Source organism: Emydura macquarii, unplaced genomic scaffold (assembly GCF_026122565.2).
Source record: "Emydura macquarii macquarii isolate MOO-44397 ecotype Brisbane River unplaced genomic scaffold, CSIRO-AGI_Emac_v2 contig_3295, whole genome shotgun sequence".
Lineage (NCBI taxonomy): Eukaryota > Metazoa > Chordata > Testudines > Chelidae > Emydura > Emydura macquarii.
In genome coordinates, this window is record NW_027133432.1 from 7726342 (window position 1) to 7751158 (window position 24817).

The 24817-nt window shown below is 37.3% G+C and overlaps 1 protein-coding gene across 2 annotated transcripts in view; it reads right to left on the reverse strand.

The window, feature by feature from the left end:
- Positions 1–4065: 4065 nt before the first annotated feature.
- The window catches only part of IBTK (inhibitor of Bruton tyrosine kinase), a 113301-nt gene continuing 92549 nt past the window's right edge, over positions 4066–24817 (reverse strand). For both annotated transcript variants that reach the window (XM_067532646.1, XM_067532647.1), the window contains 4 exons: positions 18587–18739; positions 6273–6344; positions 6021–6153; positions 4066–5442 (listed from right to left, as the gene is read on the reverse strand). In XM_067532646.1, coding sequence (XP_067388747.1) covers positions 5317–5442; positions 6021–6153; positions 6273–6344; positions 18587–18739 — 484 coding nt within the window. In that variant the 3' untranslated portion in view covers positions 4066–5316. The remainder of the gene's footprint in view (positions 5443–6020; positions 6154–6272; positions 6345–18586; positions 18740–24817) is intronic.

The window sequence follows — 24817 nt, forward strand, 5'->3', positions numbered from 1 at the left end:
CCAAATAAGAGTCTAAGGAACTACTGACAACTATGTTATTCAGTATTCATTGTTATTGAAGCCTCCACCCCCAGAAAAGGAAAAGATTGACAACAGATTTTCTTAAGATGTTGGCACATATCAGGAGACAAAATAAGATTATTTTGTGAAATTCAGGCCTTCCTGAAGTCGGTGGGAGTTTTCCCACCGACTTCAGCGCAGTCAGGATTTCACTCCTTGTGTTTTGAGCTTGCCATAAGGCCTAGTCTACACATGGTTTCTGTAATGGTGCAACTATTTTGTGTAGGGATGTAATTCTTCACTGAAGTAGTTATATTGGTGTAAACCCTAACGAGGATGCAGTTATACCAATGTATGTGTTTACCCAAATATAGCTTATTGCCCTTCCCCTACAGGAATATGTGGTCCCAATATAAGCACTTTATCCCAGTATAGGTGCATCTACAGTAGAGGGGTTGTACTGCTTTAACTACAGCTACATAGTTAAAGTAGTACAACAGCGGTTAATGGTAGAATATCGTGATTGCTGCTATCAAGAGGTTCCTATAGCAAGTTAAATCACCATACATGTTCAGTAGTCTCCCTCCTGTAAAATTAAAGTAACGGTATGTAGAATAAGATTTTGCCCTGCCTGTTCCACAATGAGGGTTACTTGTAGACTACAGCAATTACAGGTATGCTAACTGACTGAAATCACTTGTCTGGTCTCCTCTGTCTCTCTAAACTAATTGATCCTGTGTTGAAGAATAACAGATGAGCAATGTTCCTGAAATGCCTTAGACCTGGTGACTTACTCTGTATTACATCAAGTGCCGGAAACTTCAATAGCCTGGAGTTACTGCAGCAGTATAAAAAGAGACAAATTAAAATTGTTTAAACATAATATTGTCTCCATTAGAAGTGAAATTATTGCTTTTATATCAGCCCCTCCTCCTCCTCATTTTGGAAGTGGCTTTGAAGTTTGAGATAATGAATGCCAAGACAAATCAATAAAGTACTTCAGGCTAATCAGTCTCAAAACACTCATCCCACCCAGCAACTAGATATTTTTCTAGACTGCATCAAAAGCCTTTTGTTAACTTCCCATGCCAAGGTTAACTTTTATGCCAAGAAGCCATAAAATAAGGAGTTTTGAAATTATGCACCAAGATGCCATATGTTCATTCCACTGTAAAACAGTGAGACATTAAGACCTGGAAATTTAACCCTTGAATTTCACAAATTTTTGATAAACATCCTTTATTTTTTATTAAAGCAGTTAATAAAGGCAATTGCAAAGTTCCTGGCTGTACTAGGTCGGGTAATTATGAAAGCTTATCAGAACTGATCATAAGAATTAGATTTTGGATTTCATTTTTTTTATAAAGTTAGGATTTTTATGCTTACACCACAAACTCAAACAGGGCATACTTGTTTTTGAACAAATGCAGAGACTCCCTTAACAGTCCACAATGCAGGCATCTTTTGCAGTGTTGTTCCACTGCAAGTGACAAAACTGCTGCAGCTTTGCCTGGAACAGTTTAATCTAAACTTATTCCTTCCTGCTACAGCTAGGTAAGAATTTGAATGAAGTGCTAGTATACTGTACAGACAATACATACAGAGGACTTGTATTTTCATAACAGAGTTTTGGGAATTAATTTTCAAGTTAAATTACTTGGATTCTGACACAGAGTGTTAAAATTAAAACTCTTGCTTTGAAATTCCCCAGTACGTTTTTGATTGAATACATGGCACCTATTCAAAACAAAGAATGCTTTGGGTTGAGGTTTTTGGTTGTTGCTTCATTGCGTTTTTAAATAATTTGCAGAAGAGAGCATGGTCTTGTACATTAAGCATATAACTGGAAGTCCATAAATCTGGGTTCTATTCTCCGCTCTACCACCGACCTGATTTTTGATCTTCTGCAAGTCACAACTTCTCTTGCAATCTGAGGCACCTGAAAGTTAGGAGCTGCCAGAATTACAGTTGACTGTGCAACCATCATTCAGCCTCCTGTGCATCATGATCTTTAATTACATAATCACATAACTGTTTTTTTCAGAAGATCCTGGCCTTACCAAGTGCACAGGTTGGATGGACAAGGGCACCAAATTCAGGTTCCATAGGCAACTATAAATCTGATATTTCCTAACTTTCAAGTGCTTGACATTGCAACCTAAATAATATTCTTTTAATAAAGTTTTTTGTATATAATATGTTAATTATATTCTCAAATTGTGTTCTCCCAGCTTAGAGTAACTCCAATTTTAACAGCAACCAGTAATTGCTATAAATTTGGCAACTACCAGTTAAAATCCACATAAACTACCCCAGGGGGAAACTAATTGTTTCCTTAATTACTTCTGGAAGAATGAAAGTATGTATATGTATTTAGTTGAAACACATTTTGACATGGATTGGGGTTTGTCATTCTAAATAAGTTTTATATATGTACCCTATCAATTTGTTTGTTTTAGTTCTGCTTTGGTCTGTAATATTATTCATTACTACCAAAAAAAAGTAGTGTTAAAGAGAAGGTGCCAATTCTTAAGATTCCCTAAAGAGAAAACCAATGCATGTGTTTTTTAGGAGATACTTTTTAAAAAGGATTGAATTGAAAGTTTCAAATTTATTTCACGGGTTGATACTGATGTATTGTTAAGTTCAAGATATTAAAACATTCATATATAAAATTGTTTGATAAAATAGCACTGGGCTTTTAAAATATTTTCCTTAATATTTAAATGCAAACATTGGATGACATGAACCTCAGTCTGGAAAACAGAATAAAGTCCTATATGAGTACATGAGAATTAATATATTGCAGGCTAATGGCATTATACTTGTCTGGACCATTAGGCATTTTAGCTTCAGTCACTTGTCTATCCTATCATTCACAACTCTTTAATCACATACCTATAAATATAGGATTTCATGTGTTTTTGGAGCTTTTGTTCAATTAGATTATGTTTTTAAATTTCACAACATTTCATAGCGTGTGTAAGTACAGTAAATTGCTTCCAGAATGTATCAAATACAAATGACTTGATCCTACCCACTATATTTTGAAATGCTGACTTCAAGGACATTTCAAAATCTTTCAAGACATCTGTTAACTTTTAATTTTATTTATTTAACTTTTACATTTAAGAATTATATATTGTCCAAGTAGATACTCATTCAAAGCTTTTTGCTACAGATTTTGGCTGTAAAATGTAAACCACGTAAATGCAATTGTTCCAAAGATGTGTTTTCAATTTCATGAAAGCATATACACATAATACACACACACAAGAATGCAAAATCAAGTATAACTAATGACACATTGCATAAGAACTTTGAGTTTAAGAGAAACCAAAAGTTCCCCAGAGATTTGATATAATTAATTTCTCTTAAGATAGACAAATTAGACAGTCACACTGTCTGGAGAGGCTCACAACCGTGAGTGCCTACCTCAGGGCAGAGTATCAAAAGCAGGGCAGACACCCCAAACAGGTGGCATGTTCTATAATTAGACTGGGAGGTTCAGCAAGGCCTGTGGCCTTGTCATAAGCTGGCATCTAGTCTACCAGTGTCACATAGATTGCAAAGTCTGTGAAAGTTGGAATAATTTTAACAGTTTGTTAGAAAGGAATTATGAAACATTTTTCCAAAATGCAGTAAAATAGGGTTTTGTTTTCGTTTTTTTTAAATTTCACTATCATTTTACATTTGAGAATGGAATAAGATAATGACTGGAAAAGGCCTAACAGCTGTTGAACCCATTTCCTACTGTACATAGTAATTTTTTTAAAAATCTTAATACAGCTGTTTTACAAATCCTTAAATAGCAAGAGGAATTGATGCATCCAGTTACAGAAAGACTTCAATTCTATTGCATTTTGTTGACAAATAATCAGCATTAGTATTTAAATACATTGCGATCTTCCATAGCAATCCCAATCTTGTAAGAGCTTACTTGAAATTTAATCTTGTACTATCACATTCTTCATGCTCCACATAAAATGAAAATACTTTTAGAAATACTCTAATTGCACAAAAGTCCATTTTTATACAATGGCACACAAAAATTAAGTACACAAATTTGTGTGAATCAAGATTTTAATGTTTATTGCATTTGTTTACATTTTTGCTTTTTTTTGTGTAGCTCACCTGAAGCCATTAGATGCAGCTACATTATTTTCCAAGTCTCAGATAATTTATCACACAGTGATTGCTTTGTACATTCATCTGGGTATACCTTCTCTAGCTTTATCCTCTCCAGTTTGTCCAGGATCTGTAAACACTGAGATTACTGCAACCGGTAAATCCACATTTAACTACCCAAACACAAACCAACAAGACAGCATATTGTACATAAGGCTATTAAACAATTTTTATAAATCTGTTCAGAGAAACCAGGCACAAAGAACTTTTTGAACACACAACACTGAAAAGCCAGCCATGAAATCTTTGCAGGTTAGGCATTCTCATAATCCACAGTTAAGCATCCTTGTAGCCTAATATTTAACATACAGGTTTTGCATTTCCTCAACACTTTAACACAGTGGTTCTAAAACTGTACCAATTTACCAGAATACACCATGGATGATCCAACTAGTGACACCACATTTCGTTGAACTGTGTTTTTTTTTTTAATCCACAACAGAGCTTGGGCTGCTCAAAATGACAGTCTCACAACAGTGTAAAATCACACACAACTGAACTGGAAGCAGGTAGTGGCAGAGCATGTAAATCCAGCACAGAGGCTCATCATGAAGAGTGACAGTCAAAATTAATAGCCAAAATAGCTGAGAGAATCAGTACTCATTCGTATGTACCAGATGTTAAGAAAAACTGCATTGCCAGATTGTATTTTTAGATGAAGTTTAAGCAAAGGTACATTTGGGATATTTCTAATCTGTCATTCAATCCTGATTAAATGCACATATTCAAAAAATGCATAATTTTGTATGGTCAGTTTTAGGATCATCACAAAATTAGTGCCTGCTTTTTTCTACCACCTGTGAATTTAACAAAAGCCTTATTGTTCTAATAAACCTTAATGTAAGCAAATGTATTTTCAATCTACAACTTTATATAGAATGTTAACACAGGGTTTGGTAAAAAGTTTGTCGTCAAAACATACATACAATATACGGTATGAATAATGGACACTAACAAATGAGAATCTGCATTCTCTCTCTAGAAGAATCAGATGCGTGCAGATTATATGCGGCATTTGAATACTGATACTAAATGTACAAGACTGCTCCCCCAGTCCTAATCTACCTGTAAGAAAAGTCAAAAACTCTGAAGTACATATATCTTCATCTAATTTATGATGGATTAGCTTCAGTGCTTGTTCCACAAAGGTGTTGCAATAGGTCCCTGTGGAGCCCTTTCAATGACAATAAATTCATCAGGGTTGTCAAAAGCTTCGTAGTGGATTAACAAATCCTGAATAGCACGCTCCTCAATCTGAAGGAAGAAAGAAAAAGAGTGGAGGGGAAGGGGAAAGTGTGCATTTTATAATCAGGTCTAGAAGAGATCATCTCATGGGGGATAGACACTGCTCACTGTAGAATAGTGAAACAAATTAGTTACCAATAAAAAGTTTAATGGTCCTGAATAATTATACATCATGCATATTAGTAATCAATTAATATTCTTTGTTTCAGTCACATACAGATAAATTTGTGTGTGCCACGTCTTTTTAAAAACCTGTTAGTTGGGCAGGCCTTAAATAGGAAGTTCCTGGACCACACAGTCCTAACAGATTCCAAAAAAAACCTCACGGACTTGCTGGATATCTTTCTGTAGCAGAGTGGGAGAAGGCAGCACACTCCAAACCACGACAGCAGGCCAAGAAAATATAGGACCATGGAACCTATACCTGGCAGCTGAAGGCCCCAAATACTGTCAGGCTGGCCCTGTCCTCTGAAAATGAGTGTGAAGTTATGCTTTAACAGCTGGTAGACACTATGCAGCATATGAATAATTGATTCTAAAATGTCATCTCTGAAAGACGTAGTGAAAAAAAATACAGCTTCCTTTACCTGGATCAAAGCCAAAGGTTTCTCTCTGCTCCTGATAAGAGCTGCTTCTTGCTGGAGCTCTTCCTCTACAATAGCTGCAAATGTGATAGGTGCTATCGCAGTAGAGCTAGTCAAGGATGTCACTAACCATGGACTGCAAGGTAATAAATTTTACACAGTGAGGTATACCACTGACATTCTGAAACAAAAGCAGCATAAAGAACTAACAGAAAACATGCTCCAAAATCTTTAAATGTCAGACATCAAACTTACTTAGGACTCTCCAGTTGCGGTAAATCAGAAACACGATCTTCTTCTAGACCTGGGCTGCCTCTGATTGTGCATCTGGGAGGAAAAAGCAACATGAAAGTTGCTGAGTCAATACTCTTGGAGTGTAACAGGACTGTTGGCAATCCTCAGACTTATTCTACTGTACTAAACTTGCTACTGTGGGGAGGGGAACAACTTGGAGAGGGAACTCTCAAGCCACTGAAAATCAGTAAAATGAGCATCCTTTGTAAACTGCAGTGTGATAGTCCACAGTGAGCACAGTTGCTAACACATGTTCCTATATTGTTCCTATTCAAATAACTACTTCAGTAAGAAGCACATGGGTTGCCCCAGCAGAAAAGGAATTCAGATAAACGTCTCTCTGCACATTCAATGAATTGTAATACAGTAGCAAATCCAATATTAAATCCAAGACCTCTAGGCAGAAGGTTTTTGAGTGTGGTGTAGTGGTAGGTTACGGGCTCCCAAGTTAGCTTGTTGATTACTAGAACTGTAATGGACTTCTAGCACAGACAACCTTAATTATAGCATTTCCTAATTTACCTGATTTTGCAACTTTAATATTTTCATGTAATGTTTTATATTTAAAGATTTGAGCAATCTAGTTGAAATATAAGCACAGCATATAAACCTATTCACAATAAATCTAGGAATGATACGATCGCTGGTCTTAAAATTGTCATCTTGTATTCACATTAAATATTCATCAATGAGGTGGCTGCAGCATTAGGTCAACTGCAATAGCACTAGTGTATATTCTTCCATAAGTATAGTCTGGCCTTGAATAATCAATACAAGGTGAATTTTCAGCACACATATGCAAGTACCTTCTCTCACAAATATATGATCTGGAGTCTGATAAATGAAATAATTCATGGAATGAAACTAAAAGGAAAAAAACATGCTTAATATCAACAAAAAATTCCTGACAGTAAGATGTGTTACTCTGTATATTCTGTCAAGAGAAGTCACCATTTGGCACATTTAAATCACAGCAGACAGAAACAATAATCCTGCACTAATAGGGGAATGGAAGAGGCCTAAAATGGGTAATCTGATCCCTCTCTAAATTATATGAACCTGTGCCAACATGTAGTTTAAAAGCATGGGATGTGTATTAGTGCAAGCTTTTAAAAAAAAAAAATAAATAAAGTTCAACTTTTATTTTTCAGTAATTCTACAGCACCTTACGTGTTTTAATGTGTTGGTACAGTCAATTCCCAATTGTTTTCATTTCTACATAATATTCTGTAATTAAATAGTCACAAATTGTCTGATGAAGGTAAATCCATAGGAAAATTCCTAATAGAATTCCAGCAATTAGCAAGTTCTCAAGTTCTCTTTCTGGGACTTCCTCCACAGAACACAATTTCATGGACAACAAGCAGCACAACTCCTACTGCTGGGAGAGGGGGATTTTTTTTTTTTTTTTTTTAAGAAGTATAATAAGCAGACATCGATCATCAGAAGCTACATCCAAATTAACTATGTCCTGCTTTTTGACATAATACCAGGTTTCAGAATTGGTCACTAGCATCTGAATCACTTCACCCACAAAATAGAAACACATGCCAAGATAAGCAAATTTCCTAGTGATCCAAAAAACTGTATCTAGATCTTTTCCACTTAAACAGCAGAATTTATTGATCATGAAATGTAAACGGTAACATTCATCTGAACTTAGGTGAGTCAATTCATATGATGAAGAGGCAACAAAAATGGACTTCCTTAACCATAATTAGGCTCATGAGCTGAAGGAGTGAGCACTTTGCAGAATTAATTAAAACCCTATAGTCCCATAATGGATGACCAGTTAAATGTTGTGGTGACACCACTGGGGACAATTCCTTCAACTCAAAATTAATAAAAAGCTTGCTATTTCTGATTCAGTGGTTCAGTTATAGCATTCTACATTCCTGTGTGTAAGGCTTGTTTCTCTCACTTTGGGTATCTCTCTCTCTGATAAGGCAGGAACTGGAAGTAAGAGTAGAAGAGACCATTTCCAGCTTTAAAATGGAAAAGGAGAGCTTTGTGTTGCTCAATAGTCCCTTCATTCTATTAAGGTAGAACACTGATGGGCTCCACAGCAAATCCTGTCCAATCTTCTGAGCTGAAACATTGGTATCTGCCATTCAAGTACTTGAGAACTGTAAAATCTTTAGCGTTTTGAGAACCACATTGGAACATGTGGTAAGCTTCAAGTAAAAATTCCTGATTGACAATGCAGAAGTAGGCTTTTGTATAAGTATTTTGTCAGCATCATCTTTGCCAAGCTAGGGAGATGTCCAAGTATTCTCAATTCTTTTAAAACTATCTTCTGTACACCTATGTAAACAGAACTTCCACCTCCCTTGCCCTCTCAAAAAATAAAACCTTATCTGTCAAACATGTAAGAGGTTTACACTCTGGATGAGAGTCAGATGCACTCTCCCTCCTACCCAAAGAATTCATAAAACCACTATAAAGTGGTAAATCAAAATCAACTTGGACTTATCAAGTATGATTCAGTCTAGATAACAGAGTTCTGTCCAGAGCCAGGCTATTTTATCTCAATTAGCAGTTGTAATGTCACAGTACACTCTAATGATCAATTAAAAGATAAACAGAGGATAATTATACAGGTATTTAATGCACAAAGATAATCTATTCCACTGCTACTGTGGCCTTAACATCTAATCATAAAGAGGTCATATATTTCAAATTTTAAGCATTTTGAATCTAGGTTGTCTTAAGGGTAAGAAAGCTGAAATTAAATAAGTGCAGATAATAGATTAATTGTGCATATCATGTTTTAACATGTTTAATTTTGCTTCACAAGTGGAATCAAACAACAAAGGGGGGTACTGGAGGATAGTGAAAGAGGATTATAGGGAAGTGTCAAATGCACATGATTTAGAAGGATTTTTGTGTGGGAAGGTTTCTAAAGGAGCTCCAATTCGACTGTTGTCTAAAATGCGGTTTAAGATTTTTATATGATGCTGATTTATAATCCTCAAAATGGATATTCTCAGTTTATTCAGAGAAGGAGAACAGCAAGAGCAGCAGTAGTGCAAACTTCCTCGCACCGCCCCATCAGTGGGCCAGACCCTGAGACACAAAAGGATAGCTCCACTCTCCAAGTCCATTCAATACCTCCTTTTTACAAAAGGTCATCTCTGCTGAAATAGGTAATAAAAATACTAGTTATGATTCTGGTGATGTGACTACCTGTCCACTACAACTGAATGAGACTATAAACAACTCATTTACTAAGGACAACTCAAGAGGCATCAGACCATAATGACTTTTGTTCAAAATTAACCTAGCCAGGGAATGGGACTAGGATCTATAACTGAAGGATACCTTCCTCTGAACCAATTATTTCTCATTCATGGATCATTTTACTTTTGTTAATATTTAATATATGGTTTAAAATATTCAATAATATTAAATTTTGAGTGATTCAGTTACAAAATCCTTTTTGAAGGGTCTACAAATTAATTTGTATTATAACTGAGTCTGAAGACCCCAACCAGGATCAAAACTCCACTGTGCTAGGAACTGTACAGACACATTAAGAGACAAATCATATCCCAAAGAGTTTACAATCTGCACAGGTCAAGGGTGTAAAAGGAAACAAACACTAAGAGTGACTTGAGTAAGGTCACAAAGTAGCTCTGCAGCTTAGTCAGGACTAGAACCTAGCTTGTCTGACTCCCAGCTCAACGTCCTACATATTGAACCATACTGTCTCCCATGTAAATGCCTTCATTTTACAAAATACATATTGAATCTTGCTTGTCAGGTTTCATCTTAAATGAAATTTTACTTTTCATGAAGCTTTTATTTAAAGAAGTTTTTCAATTAAATATTCTATCTGTGTTTATTTCAGATTGGTAAAATCCCTTCCCTGCAAAATAAATTGAGTACTTTTGGTTACATCCTTCCTCTTTGTGCTAAAAACATTTCAACAGTTAAAATAGGGGAGGTTTAACCAATGCATCAATATTTGAACTAAACCCTCTTGGCAGTTTAAATTGAACGAAAATTCCATGAAAATTTTATTTAAAGACAATTCCAGTGGCACATTTAAACACTCAGGTCGGTAAATGCTAATATTAAAGTTGTAGGCGCAATCTCAACTCTATTCCTTTGTGCATGGTCATACATAACATATACTTTTCTACAACCTTAGATTCATGTGCAGCATATTTCAATGCTATGTACTACGACACAAGGCAGAGAGAATAAGTAGTCATTTATATACAAGCATCACAGTGAATTAGGATTGACTACAATGGGGCCAAACTTTCAAGACTCACCACAGATAGTTGTAGAAAAAAATGCTATGATATTTTATTACTTGTGTAATAGTATGTGATCATATACCTCTTGTTCCCCTTTTTAAAGATAGGTACTAAGTTTGCTCTTCTCCTGAAAAGGGGGAACAAAGAGGATATGATACAAAGGTGACCCAGAAAATTACAGACCAGCTAAGCCTTACTTTGATACCTGGAGAGATACTGGAACAAAGTACTAAACAATCAAGCAATTTGTAAGCAGCTAGAGGATAACAGGGTTATAAGGAATACCCAACATGGATTAGTCAAGAAAAAATGATGCCAAACCAACCTAATTTCCTTCTATCATAGGGTTCCTGAACTACTGGATGGTAGGGGGGTGTGGACACCACCACAGACATGATATATCTTGATTTTTTTCCCCCACATGATAGTCTCATAAGCAAACTAGGGACATGTGGTCTAGATTAATGTGGTCTAGATTAATTTTACAACGAGGTGGGTGCAAAACTGGTTGAAACACTGTAATCAAAGAGTAGTTATCAATGGGTCACTGTCAAAATGGATGGGGGAGATGGAGGGACATATCTAGTAGGGTCCCGCAGTGGTCTGTCCTGTATCTAGTACTATTCAATATTTTCAATAATGACTTGGATAATGGAGTAAGAGTACACTTATAAAATTTATGGATGATACCAAGGAGTTGCAAGCACTTTATAGGACAGAATTGGAATTTAAAATGGCCTTGACAAATTGGAGAATTGACTGGAAGTCAACAAGATACAATGCAATAAAGACAAATGCAAAGCATTACACTTAGGAAAGAAAAACCAAATGCAAACTATAAAATGGGGTTTTACCACTGGTTAGGCAGTGGTACTACTTAAAAGGATCTTGATATTGCAGTGGATCACAAACTGAATATAAGTCAACAATGTGATGCAATTGAGAAAAAGGCAATCATTATTCTGGGGCAAATTAACAAGAATATCATATGTAAAACACGGGAGGTAACTGCCCTATTCTACTCAGCACTAGTGAGACCTCAGCTTGAGTACCATGTCCAGTTCCAGGCGCCTACTCTAAGAATAATATGAATAAATTGGAGAGAGTCAACAGGAGAGCAACAAAAATGATGAGAAGTTTTAAAAACCTGACATATGAGGAAAAGTTTTTAAAAAATCTGGGCTTGTTTAATCTTAAAAAAAGAAGACTGGGGCAGGAGGACCTGATAAGAGTTTTCAAATATGTAAATGGTTGTTATAAAGAGGACAGCAATCAATTGTCCTCCATATCCACTGAAAGTAGGACAAGAAGTAAATTGGCCTAATCTGCAGCAAGGGAGATTTACGTTAGATATTAGGAAAAACTTTCTAATATAAACATAGAAGAACAGATTACCAAGGGAGATTATTGAACCCCCATCACTGGATGCTTAAAAAACAAGAAACAGGGTCATACAGGTTTTGTGGAGCACATAAGAATAATAGTGCTCTGGTAAAATATATTATGGATCAGATTTTTAAAGTTACAGATATACACATTTGAATGCATCTAATTTATATACCCAAACCACTTGTCTGCATCTACACATGACCAGATAAATACCTATTTGGCCAAAGTCATGTAAATCCCATTTCAAGTATAATATATTAGGGATACACAAAGATGTTTCCATGTCTTACTGAAAATTCTGGCCCTCTATATGTTGTGTATATACCACAACCATATTGAGGATATAAGATACAGAAGTCTTAATATATCAAGTGATGCTTCAAAGCAGTTATATTGCCACTGTATATAAAATTCCAGATTCATTAAATAGCATCCCTGTTTAGAAAGAACAGAGTCAACTCAGATCACTTGAATTTCACAGTTAAGATGCACAATGCAGTTATGCAATCATTAAAAAAACATTTACATCTATATTATTTCTAAGCTTTGCAATATCTCATCTTTGCAGTGTCACTGGATTAGCTTTTAAAACAAAAATAAAAGCACTCTCTTAAAATCTGATCATTTTCCTAACCACAGATTAGTAGCATTCACTTCTGAAAAATGAAAGTTAAAATTTAGTTTAAAAAAGGAAAGTTAGGTCAAATAGATGTCAATAGTTTAAAAAGCAATTAAAGATGGCAAAATAGCTATAACATTAAAAACACTGTAAGGGACACTAAAGTAGATCTTATTTTGATAAAACATTTTATAGTTAGTCACACCACTTTCATAGCACTATCATCACTAGACACATCTTTATGTTAAGAAAAAATGGGAACAGACTATGAAAAAAAAGGCATAGTGCCATGAAAATTATATCTGTGACAATCAGCTTTAATCATTACTCCTTACCCTCCTTGAATGGCTGATGTAGGAATTTAATCCTGAATAAATTATGAGCAACTAACTTTAGGCCCAGACAGAGAACTTTGCCATTGCCGTCAATGGGAAATTTATTGGGCCATTTAATCTCTGTAAAACACTCATGCCCTAAAGAAACTAAACATAGGGGATTAATAAGACTCTAACTTTTCAGTCAACAATTCATACTAGGGATTTGAGCTTGATAACTGTATACATATACTGTACTTCAGAGGCCTGGAATGAGAGAGATTTTGGTCATCTCAATCTAGTTGCTAACTCACAATCATCATAATCACAAAACCATCACATTTCCAGTGAATCGCCAAGAAATCTGGTTCCAAGACATAAGTGAAATCAAACAAGAAAATCCACAAAACAGTCTCAAAATGGGGATAATGATCAATAAAATTGGAACTATTAAATGCAGCACCTCCCTGCCTTCTCCATACATACTGTAATTCATCTGTGGTTTGACTACAAGGAGTTGTATTAGGAGATGGCTTTGTCCACATGGTAGTAAGTGTTTGAACCCCTTTAATTTTAATATAGATACTACATATGCTGTTCATATGTTTGCATGGCAAGTGAGAAAATTTGATGAGTATAATTAAAAAAAATATTTGGTTTCCATTCATGACTAATAAATGCTAGCACTTTTTTTTTTTTTTTTAAAGAAAAACTGATTCAGTGATTTAAAAAAGGGAAGATCAATGTTAATGTAGTATTCTAGGATAACCACCTAATCACCAAAAATGCAAAAATCCTTTTATACATTTAAGATTAGAAATTGAGAAATTTCTTACTTGATAATTTTCTATCAGCAGCTTCTCTCTGAATTCATTACTCATGGCTTAGCTATGGAATGCACCAACTGTGGAACTCAGAATTGGCCCAGTGTTGCTGATGGAGACTCCAGGACTAAGCTCCGCCCTTCAGTTCAGGCCGCCAGAATTCTTCCACAGTTGTAGAAATGCTCTTGCAACCAATTATTTGCATTAAGATAACCTGATATAATGTATTAAATTAACCTTAAGACAATGTATGTCTAGGTCTTCCTTTAGAGAAAATTTTCAATTTATATTCTGGTCATTTACAAGATTACCATGGTGGGTTAAATTTAGAGAGAAGCTGCTAATGCAAAGAAAATGATCAGGTAAGAAACTTCTCATTCTGTTGCACAGCTTCCTTCCTAACTCATTATTCATAGGAATCACTGAGCAGTGAATTTGAGAAGTAGGGAAGAGAAGGAAAGGAAAGGATAAGCAGAGTTTAATTATTCTAGCAAGTAGGAATGGGAATCCCCCCCATATAAAGCAAGAGCATTATAAATTAAGGAGTTATGTGAGAACCAATCCAGCAGCACTATCCTACCAAAGAATGCTTTTTCAGAGGAGTGGAAACTTACTTGAAGATCTTCCTTAGATGAGGCTCTCTTTTGCCGCAGTGCCTCTAGAAACTTCTGTGAATAGTTTCCCAGATGCCTAGGATGCCAACTGATAGGATTTTTATGTCTTGCCTGCAGCAACCTAGGGACTGTAAGGCCTGGGCATTTTGGGCAGAATGGGATGAACAGAGTATAACTGGCATGCATACTCCGTACACTTGAGATGTATCTTTTAGAGATCTAGGAATGCTTATTTATGCCACAACCTTCCAAGGATTAGAACAAAATGATGGGATAACTATTTTCCAGCAACTGTGGAAAAAGGAACTTACTTTGGACAGAAAAGTTCTGTAGCTATAAGAATAACCTTTTCCCCACGACAAAGGCAGTGTGGTTCCTTTATGGATATAAGAACTAATTCTAAAACTTGCCTTGCCGAGGTAATGGCGACTGGACAGACCTGCCACAGGCTTTTTTAATTTGTCATTGTAATTAAACTTGGCACCTGATACTTAAGTGGAGGATCCAAAGTGCCTATTTCCAAAATGCTGCTGTGGCTGATACCCACATTTCTAAGGTGCTTCCTTTTAGGATGACAACCAAGCCTCCCAGAGAAACTCTAGTGCAGCTGAGATCACTAGAACTTTGTGATTATTGGAATATTTGTATTACAATAGCATCTAAAGGTCAGGACCCCACTATGCTGGGCTTTCTGTTTCCCCTCACACCAGAAAGGTAAATGTGACCAGATCAATGGATCCCGAGTATTGTCTGGATTTCAAACCATGTCAGAGGTTAATGGAGAATCCATCATGAACTACTCTTCTCTTCTGATGCCCAAGTTGTTAACTTTAGGTGTTCCCGATCTCAATAAAAGAGTCTCTGCTTCAAGAGTTCTGTTTCCAATGTGGGGTTGTTGGATACCCAGCAAGTTCAAAGCGCCTTCTGGGCCAATGGAGGACACCACAGCTCTCCCTTTTCTTTTCTTATGTGAACTGTCTTGAAAGGTAGGAGATTCTTCTCTAACCAGGACATTATTTCCATTGCCAGAGAGAAGCTCTGACGTCTGGTTACTCCCTGGTTTTTGGAAGGGATATCAACAGTCATAACTCAATCACAGGCCAATTCCTAACGGGCAGTAAGGGGAGGCTTTCTTTGCAATTACCATAATTGCCTATGGTTTCTTGCACTTTCTACTGAAACAGCTGATACTGGTCATCCTCAGAGACAGGATACTAGACTTGATGGACCATTGGTCCAATCCCCTATGGCCATGTTTGTGGGTTTTGCTTTTTTTCAAAATAAATAAATAAATAAAAGACACACTGATAGAGGTGTCAAAATTAACTAAAGCTATATGATCTGAGATTTTTGGAAATTTATCTTGCAAGTATGGTTGCTTGCATAGTGAGTAGGCAAGGGTCTAAAACAGTGATACTCAGACTGGTTCAGGAACCCAATTAATGATCAGTATTACCCAAAAGAGACACAGTAGTGTGAATTCATTGTTTCATTTACTATAGTATTATATATTTATATTTAAACCATATGACAGGTTAATAACTTAGTGCAAGTTAATAATTTAATTGGTTAATAACATAATAAAAGCATCCTGATTGGTTAATAATTAAAACACAGTGTTTTAATATCATGTGCTGCAAAGAGCTGTAGCAGACACATTAAAGAGCTACTTGCAGTGCAAGCCTAAATCTGAGTATCACTAGTCTAAAGTGAAAGTTGGGTGTGACCTGTGAATTGTGATTACCACCAGGCACTTAAGACTCTGGGTACGGAGGGTAGATTAAAAGGAAGAGTTTTGTACAAGAACTGTGGCTCGTACAGAAATGCTTTTTTTTGTCTTCATCATTATGAGAATTTTCTTGGTTTGGAGGAAAATTTTTCTAAGTTTCCTTGCACATTTATGCTCCAGATTTTTCCCTCTGCCAGGGTAATGGCCCCTGGTGTTGCTAATAACTAATTGACTTCTATGCTGACTTTGACAGTGAGGGTTGACGCCTCTCTGCAAAGTCACTTACTAGTTTCTCTAACATTTCCTCCAATAGCTATTCAACTGAATGTTTCCATGCACAAGATATCACAGTTTAGAATGAGCAATAGCTATTGATGCATGTAACACGGATTCCATGTAGCCACCAAGTTATCACCACAAATCACATCAAGAGTTTGACCAGGAAAAAAACCCAAGCCATCTCAGTCCAAGCAAAGATCATACCTCTAGAAAATGAGCCACTTGTTTGCCACTAAATACATGGAAAACCTATGGTCTGAAAGGGTACAGCCGAGGCTTTCAAATTGCTGTCCAGTGTCCCTTCACGCCTATGGTCCATGGGGACTTTTGGAATGCAGTCACCTTTTGAAGGTGTGACTTGTCTTTTCCTGGTGGAGCTACTTGCTCACCAATGTTAGGTTCCCAAAATGTATGAAAAGTCTTTGTTTTTATTCAAACAGTTTAGTTGAACATTTTGTTTAATCAGATGTCCTCATTTGGATCTTATGGTGCCCTCACAGGAAGCATTAATGAAAAAACAAACCTAAGAATACTTGAAAGGGAAGATATTTTATTAATAATAATCAATTTCTTTTAAGTCACTGATTTTTTTCCTTTTTTAATGTATGTATGGTTCTTCTTCCTCTGGCTGTCTAGGTAGTACACTATTCATCCTGGAACAGGGACCGCATAACGGATGAGGGGTACTGGTACACATACCCAGATGTAGAAGTAGCTTGCTAGATGTGCCTGGAAACCTGAAAACCTGCCTGCTGACTCCCTCAGGCTGGCTAGTATCCAAGTAAGTACCTTAGGAGCAGCCTACTACCACCCTGGGCTTTACTCAGTAAATCAGGATCATAATGAATATGGGAAGTGAAGGGATTTCTTAATTGCCCCTCTATAATCCCATGAAGATGCAGCTTCACAGGGACTGGATCATGTGCCTCTGTTCTTGTCACAAACTGCCTGAAGTGCTCCTGAGGCTTTAATGTGGAGCCAGTTTGTGAAGCAGGGGAGAGAGCCTTTCCTGTGTCTGAGACCCCTTCCCTGGGAGATGATCAGAGGCACAATTACCACTCTGCTGCTGCCTGAAATCTGAGTCTCTTTCCCTGGCAGAGCAAGGGTCCTTAAAGATGAAAGCCAGACTGATACAACTGCCATTAGACTGCAGCTTGAGGCAGGGCTATATAGGAAGAACAGTCTTCTCTGCAATCCCAGGCGTGCTGCAGAGTGGGAGAGGGGTGGTGAGTATGGTACAGAGCACTGAGAGAGAGACTGTGTAGGAGAAAAGCCCCAGCAATACCTCCGTCGGGTGAGAAAGCAAAAGGAGAAAGGTTTAACCATGATTTTCACCCCCACTTATTCATTAACAATATTAATTACTACCTTGAGAAGGACACATTTCCTTTTGCCTTTTAGGATCTCTATGGGGTTTGCAGGACTTACCCCTGAGTATCATGAGAATTCCTTGACGCACAGTGGGAGGAAGGGGAGCTGTGTTGGGGCTCTGATTCTTTCCCCAGGGAGCTGAGGGCACTTTAGCATTTGGGGGTGGGAGGACAATTTTTTAATCCTTTCAGGGGTTTTTCTCCCTTCAGCCCAGGTCTGTTGTGGGACTTACTCCCGGAGCTGGCTTGATATCTTCTTCCTTATCCTTAAACTCTCTTGTCAAAAGCCCAGTAGCAATGAATTAGTCTTTTGTATTAGAATCACAGCTCCTCAGGGCAGAATGGGGACCCAACATGCTGGTCTGACTCTGAGCCCCATCCCCTGGTAATGTGAGGGTTGGTTGGCTGTCTGCCAACAGGCAGAGCAATTCACCCTCTATAGACCCTGTAAGTGCTGCTTCACATAGGCTTCATAAGCCAGGTATCTGCAGCACAGTTCATGTAAAGCTTGAGTGGGGGCATAAGAGTCTGGCAGGGAGGAGCTGCAGTGGCAGATCCTGGTGGTTGAAACCACTACGCTACTATTTACCTGATCATGGGGAAGGAAAGGGAAGGAAGACTATAAAGTTGCAACTGCATGAAAATGAATAAAAACGAAGATTTTAAAAACAAAATGGTCACGAGAAACTGAACCCCAAACTTGTTCCATAACTGATGGCAGAAAATCTGGCTGATTGACCAGAGCTGAAGAATGACCCTAGTTCTGAGGCCTCCAATAACACCAGTGGGCTGCCTCTGAATTCCACAGGTGGGGGCATTAGCCCATGAGGAATGACTGGGGAGAGAAGCGGTGCAAACGAAATATCACTTACCTTATAGCCTTTTGAGCTTGTGTATCCTCAATTCCTTTAAAACAAACTTTTTTGACACGGGTGCCTGGAGAATGACCTGCATTGACAGATTTTTCTTCCTCCAGTACAAGATCATGGAATGACTTTGGCAAAGCCGAATGTAATGAAGATGCCCTTTAAAAAACAGGAACAAACAAACAAAAAAAACCAAACCAACAAACCCTTAACATTTTAGACTTACATTTTTCAAGACTATATTTATGAGTCACATGTTAAATACAGGTTGGAGATCTACATGTTAAATACAGTATTTCCTGGAGTTTTATGTCACCAAATATCATTATTTTGCATATCATCATGTCTGTCAGGACTTTTGCCATAAATACTCAAGGAACTCACTTAGGGTATAGCTGCACATGAATATTTAATAATTTTTAATTGCTAAAATCAAGGGTTAAACACAGCTAACAAACATTTGTGTTTTGTCTATAGCAGAAATAAATATCCTGTTAGTTAACAAATGCTAATTAACAGTAGTTAAAACAAGACTAAAATGTCAAGTGTTATATGCTGGTAGTGTCAGTTTTACTGGATGTAGACCATAAATGGCAGACTCCATTGAAGATTGAAGGCTTCATTTTGTAAAACCCCAATAGCAAATATGGGCAAACCCTACACTCCACAAGTTTCAGTAGAATCCTTACTCTGTTACGTTGTCTGTGCTATGCTGGGTACTCTCCCTAAAATAAATATTTAGCTGAGGAGAAAAGAATAGATGTTTAGTATGGGAAAGTAGCAGATGAAGAAAATAAAGAATCAACCTTCTAGATAACTTAGGGTAAAGGAGGAGAATGACTAATTATATCTATTTACAGGAGAGAAGAGAGAGTTACCACAACTTTATTGTATGATTCCCTCCTGTCAGAATCCCAAGCACTGATCTTGCATTCACTTAAACATATGCTTAACTTTATCATCATCATGAGTAGCGTCATTCATTTTAATGGGACTACTCATGGTAGTCATGTTAAGCATGTGCATAAAAAGAGCCAAAATTTTTTATTTTATTTAAAGGTTTTTTCTTTAATGCATAATACTATCTACATGAAGGCAAATGCTGGATGAAATATAAACCTATATTATTACCAAAACAAGAAACATTAAACATCTAGAAAAGCAAACATCAAGTACTGTATAGGGCAGTGTTTCTCAATTGGGGTTCCATGGGAACACTGTTAGGGTTCTCCGCCGCAGAAAGCAGCTGTTCTCCACCGCAGAAAGCAGCTGTTCTCCGTGGCGCCGAAAAAGGGATGATGTGCTGGATTTTTCGGCAGAGAGTATCGAGTGTAAGGAAAATGTAAGTGAGAAATGCTGACCCAGTTGTTTGAAATTTGTTATATAATTCGCTTATTTCGACTTTTTTTTGGCCCCATATGTAAAAATACTGTTAAGAGTTTGGGGGGGGGGGGGGGGGGGGGGGGGGGTGGTTCCGCAATTATTTATTGAGTTCAAAAGGGTTCCGTGGCCAAATTTAATTGAGAAACACTGGTATAGGTAAATTTCAAACATGTCAGGAACTGAACAGTTTAAATACTATGTCATCAACCTGATGTAGACTAAAATTGAATTTGGTTGAATTTTGGCTGAATCCGGAGGTTAAGAGTAAGTACAAGTGCTTTGAGCTGTTACTCACAGATTCTCTGATGCACTCTTCTTTCTCTGCGTGGTTCAAGCAGTGTAAAGGAAGGAAAAATAAGGTGCAGGTCTCCAGCCTGGAATTCCCCTGACGTATAGAGTCAGTGCACACCTATGCCACTCTCACTGCAGTCTTGGCATATGAGAGTTTGAAGGAAATGATCAGAAACATGCTGGCTATACCCAGCTGACAGACAGTCCCTTGTGGTGCATTACTAGCTGGCAGAGGTTACAGCAACCTCTTCTGGAGCCAGTGCAAAAAACGCACCAGAGAATTAGAGAACCTAACTATCTCCATGCCGCCTCCTTGCGACAGCTACATCCAATGGCAACTGGGCACAGCAGAGAACCTGCATTATTATTTTTTATCATTTTAGGTAGAAACAAAATAAAGCTTATGAGAGAGTGTTATGGCTTAGGCAACATAAAACTAATGGCTTAAATGCAATATTTTCACTAACCTTATCATGCTTTATGAACTATCACATTTAATTTGTAACACATTAATTGAATTGGGCCAGACTGTCTTTAAAAGAAAAAAGTTGTTTTAATTGAACTGAAGAAACTTTAAAAATCTTATTCCTGGAATTTTGGCTGTACACAAACAAATGTTAAGTTTCTCTGTAGAACAGCTATTGACATTCTGATGTGTTATAGAAGGCACTTTTGACAGAGCACCTATATGGACTTCAAAGTATTAAAATATATTATGATACACAAAGTATCTTTTTGCAACTAAAATACTGAATTTTAATTGCTGTAGGCCTCCATTCCAGATGGACTCTAGGTATCTGAACCAAAACATCTATCTATCTATCTACACACACACACACACACACCCAAATAAAGCTAATACTTTGTTTAATTTCTTGTTGGCACGCACGCACACACGCACGCACACCCAAATAAAGCTAATACTTTGTTTAATTTCTTGTTGGGGGAGTCTTTCAAAGAGCTCCTGATATAAAGTTTATTATTCTCTACCAGTCTTCAAATTACTTGATTTGAATTGTGAGCTTCAATTGTGAAATTGGAGGTTTCTTTTGGCATAAAAGAAAAGTATGGTGTAAGGTATACTGTGTCTTTTAATCAACCAAAGAAAGTGCCAGAAGGTCCCACACCCTTTTGGCAAATGTTCTTGCCAGTAAAGCTGCTGAATTTCCAAGACAAGTGTCTCATTTCACTGGAACACAAAAGCTCTATAGCTCAGTGTACTGCATGCATGAAAAGCTCAGTTTGCCGCCAGATGCACTCCATATTTTGGATCAACAGATCCATAATTCCACATGGGTAAGTGATGTACCCAAGCTTACTGTTCTATTTTTCTATAGAAAACTAGACAACGTGGACGACAATTGTTAATACGATTTTTAAAAAAGCACTAGCATAGGCAACTGGTAATAATCTATAGTTTGCCTGTGGAAGTTTAAACTCCATTTAAACAAAGTTAATTGCCAATTTCATCTGCTAGGCAATTATTTGAAACATGTATAGATTTCTCACTGATTCTCCGCTTTAATTCTTGGTTTATTGCCATTTTCCATCTTAGCAGGCACAGCCAGAGGAATGTTGTAGAGGAACATTAACGGGCATCTGTGACCACATGAAATAAAACTGCTAAGTTATCCTTCAGTAGAAGATGCACTGGCCTTTTCACTTAGATACCTGGGCCTGCATCACACTGTACAAAATATTCCAGAAGACTGATTAATTAGAATTTAGAATGAAGCGTATTATCTGGAGAGAAATACTGAATATATACTATGCTCACTTTTTATTTATTTAAAATGTGCCCAACAATCTCTGGGTGCTTGCATATTTAATATAAAACAAAGAATTGAAGAATTGATTAAAAATCAGCTCCCATTAGCCAGTAAATTATACGTCAGCCACTAAAACCACCAACTTCTGGCAAAAACTGGGTGAATAGATGCCTTCAAACATCGTACAAAACTTAATTAATCTTTTGTTGGAGCACTGAGGAAAATAAATTTTGAAAAAACTGTCAGCTTGACATGATGTACTATCTAAAGCTAACTAAAGTAGGTACTGTATTCACTGCAACATGCTTAAATAGTCAGTTTAAGGATTCTTATGTTTAATTTGGTAATCCCATATAGCCATCAAACTATTATATAAAGTTCAATAAACTCCAAATTTCATAGTTTGTGGAAGCATTAGTCACAGCTCCAGAGTTCAAACTGAGTTCTGCTTTGCACTTGAAGCAAGAATTCAAACTTTGTTATGTATGAAAAATAAATTTTATCTGCCCCAAAATTACAGCACTGAATTCTGAATCCAGAATTATTTAAGGCGACATAAGTAAATGGTAAATTTTTTGTGATAAGACAGATTTTAAAATTAATGTTAAGAAAAGTAACATGTCAAGTCTTTTCTTCGTCCAGAATGATTATTAATAATGGAACACCACAAATTCTTTAGACTTTCCATATAGTTGACAATAATTAAAATACTGTGCATAGGCTATACTTGAAAAAAGGTTGCAATTACAGTAAATAATGACTGTGATATTAAATTGCTATAGTGATACAGACTACAAGCAGTGTCAAGTCAACAGACTGGGTAGCTCCTAAGTAGGGCCACTGGAACATCAGATGTAACTCAACCAGTGACAACCCCCTTCTTTATGAACATTAGTTGTAATGAGTCAGTGTGTGAGGGAAACTGGCCATTTGTGTCAAGAATTCTCACTGGTAGATTACCTGCCTCACCTGTCATTGTTCCTTAAGACAGTGGTTCCCTAACTCTACCACGCTGCACTCCACCACCTGTAGTGCCACCACCAATTTTTTATAAACAGACTATATATGAAAACCATTTTAAAACCTAAGCATTGTTAAAATACATTTTTTTCAAGAGCATAGCTATGTAGATAAAAAGCTGTAGTCTTGCAAAATATTAATAAATGTATTATAAACTTACCCCATCTGAGATGGCAGAGTGAAATGATTTTTAAAAGAATTCTGCAGTCTTAAGGTATGTCTTCAATGATGGCAGCAAATTTGCCACCATCAGATCGATTCTTCAGGATCGATTGAGCAGAAGTGGAGACCCGCTCAATTGATCTGGAAATCCACTTAATAAATCCCCCCACAGAAAAGAGTCACGTTGTGTTGACGGGAGGGTATTTCGCATCAGTGCAGCATAGTGGGGACGCCATGCTCATTAGAATTTAGGAAGTTGACAGGAGATATGCAAGCTACTCTATGTAGCTTGCGTATCTCCCATCGATTGCCACCGAATTTTGTGGTAAGTGTAGACCAGGTCTTAATTAGTTGGTGGATGCATACCACTGGGAGGTGGCCTGCGTACCACTGGTGGTACGCATACCACAGTTTGGGAGCCGCTGCCTTAAGAGGTTCCACACCCACATGCTAACTTTGGATATCAGTGCTTGAAAGACTTTTCATGGCAGTACGCCTTGGCTCTGCTGCACACAGATACAACTCTGCCAAGGCATTTTAGTGTTTGTGACCCCAAATTAGTTTTAAATGATTGTGTGTCTGCAACCACTAAAATGCCTTAAATCATAATCATAGCATAGCATTACCACCAGGAAGAGTTGGGCTTTTTTCAGTGCCATAACAGTGCATTTCTATACCTTAACATGTTTGGTTTTCTTTTAAAATTTAATTTGAACTGTTAATTTCCTGGTTTGTAATGCTTGGTTTTGGGATAATTAACCCATCACGATTTTTACTCTTAAATTACAGATATGTAGTTTGAACCTTAACTTCATTTTACCTTTTTTTTTTTTTTTTGGTCCTGGATGAAATGGTTACTCACCTGCTGCAGTAACTGATGTTCTTCGAGATGTGTATCCCTGTGGGTGCTCCACTTTAGGCATTGTCACATCTCATGTCCACAATCTGAGATTTTTTAGCAGTACTCATCTGGGTCATATGCATGCAGCTCCAATCTCGTGGTGCCACTGGCGTGTCTTCTGGCACATGCGCAACCTAACCCCCTCAGTTCCTTCTCTACTGCAGAGTCCCGTACTAGAACTCTGAAGTAGAGGGGAGGAGGGTGGATAGTGGAGCACCCACAGGGACACACATCTCATCTGTTACTGCACCAGGTGAGTAACCATATCTTCTTCTTCAAGTGATGTCCCTGTAGGTGCTCCACTTTAGGTGACTATATGGCAGTGTCCATTATCTGGTGGAGGGACTTTGGTATTAATTATCTTGTACAGATGAGAGTACAGACAGATCTATTGCAGCATCCCTAGCAGATGCCTGATCCATTGCGTAATGTTTTGTGAACATATGGGCCGAGGCCCATGTTGCTGCTTTGCATATGTCTGTGATAGGGACGTTATTCAGGAACACTGTGGAGGTAGATATCACTCTCTGAGTGCACTCTGGTACGTGAGGGAGCCTGTAGCTCTTTCTGTTCATAACATGTGTGGATACATCTGGTTATCCACTTACATGGACTTTGTCTAGATATGGCTTTGCCTTTTGTACGTTCAGCCACTGAAATGAACACCTTATCAGATTTTCTAAAAGTTTTTGTTCTCTCTAGGTAGAAAGC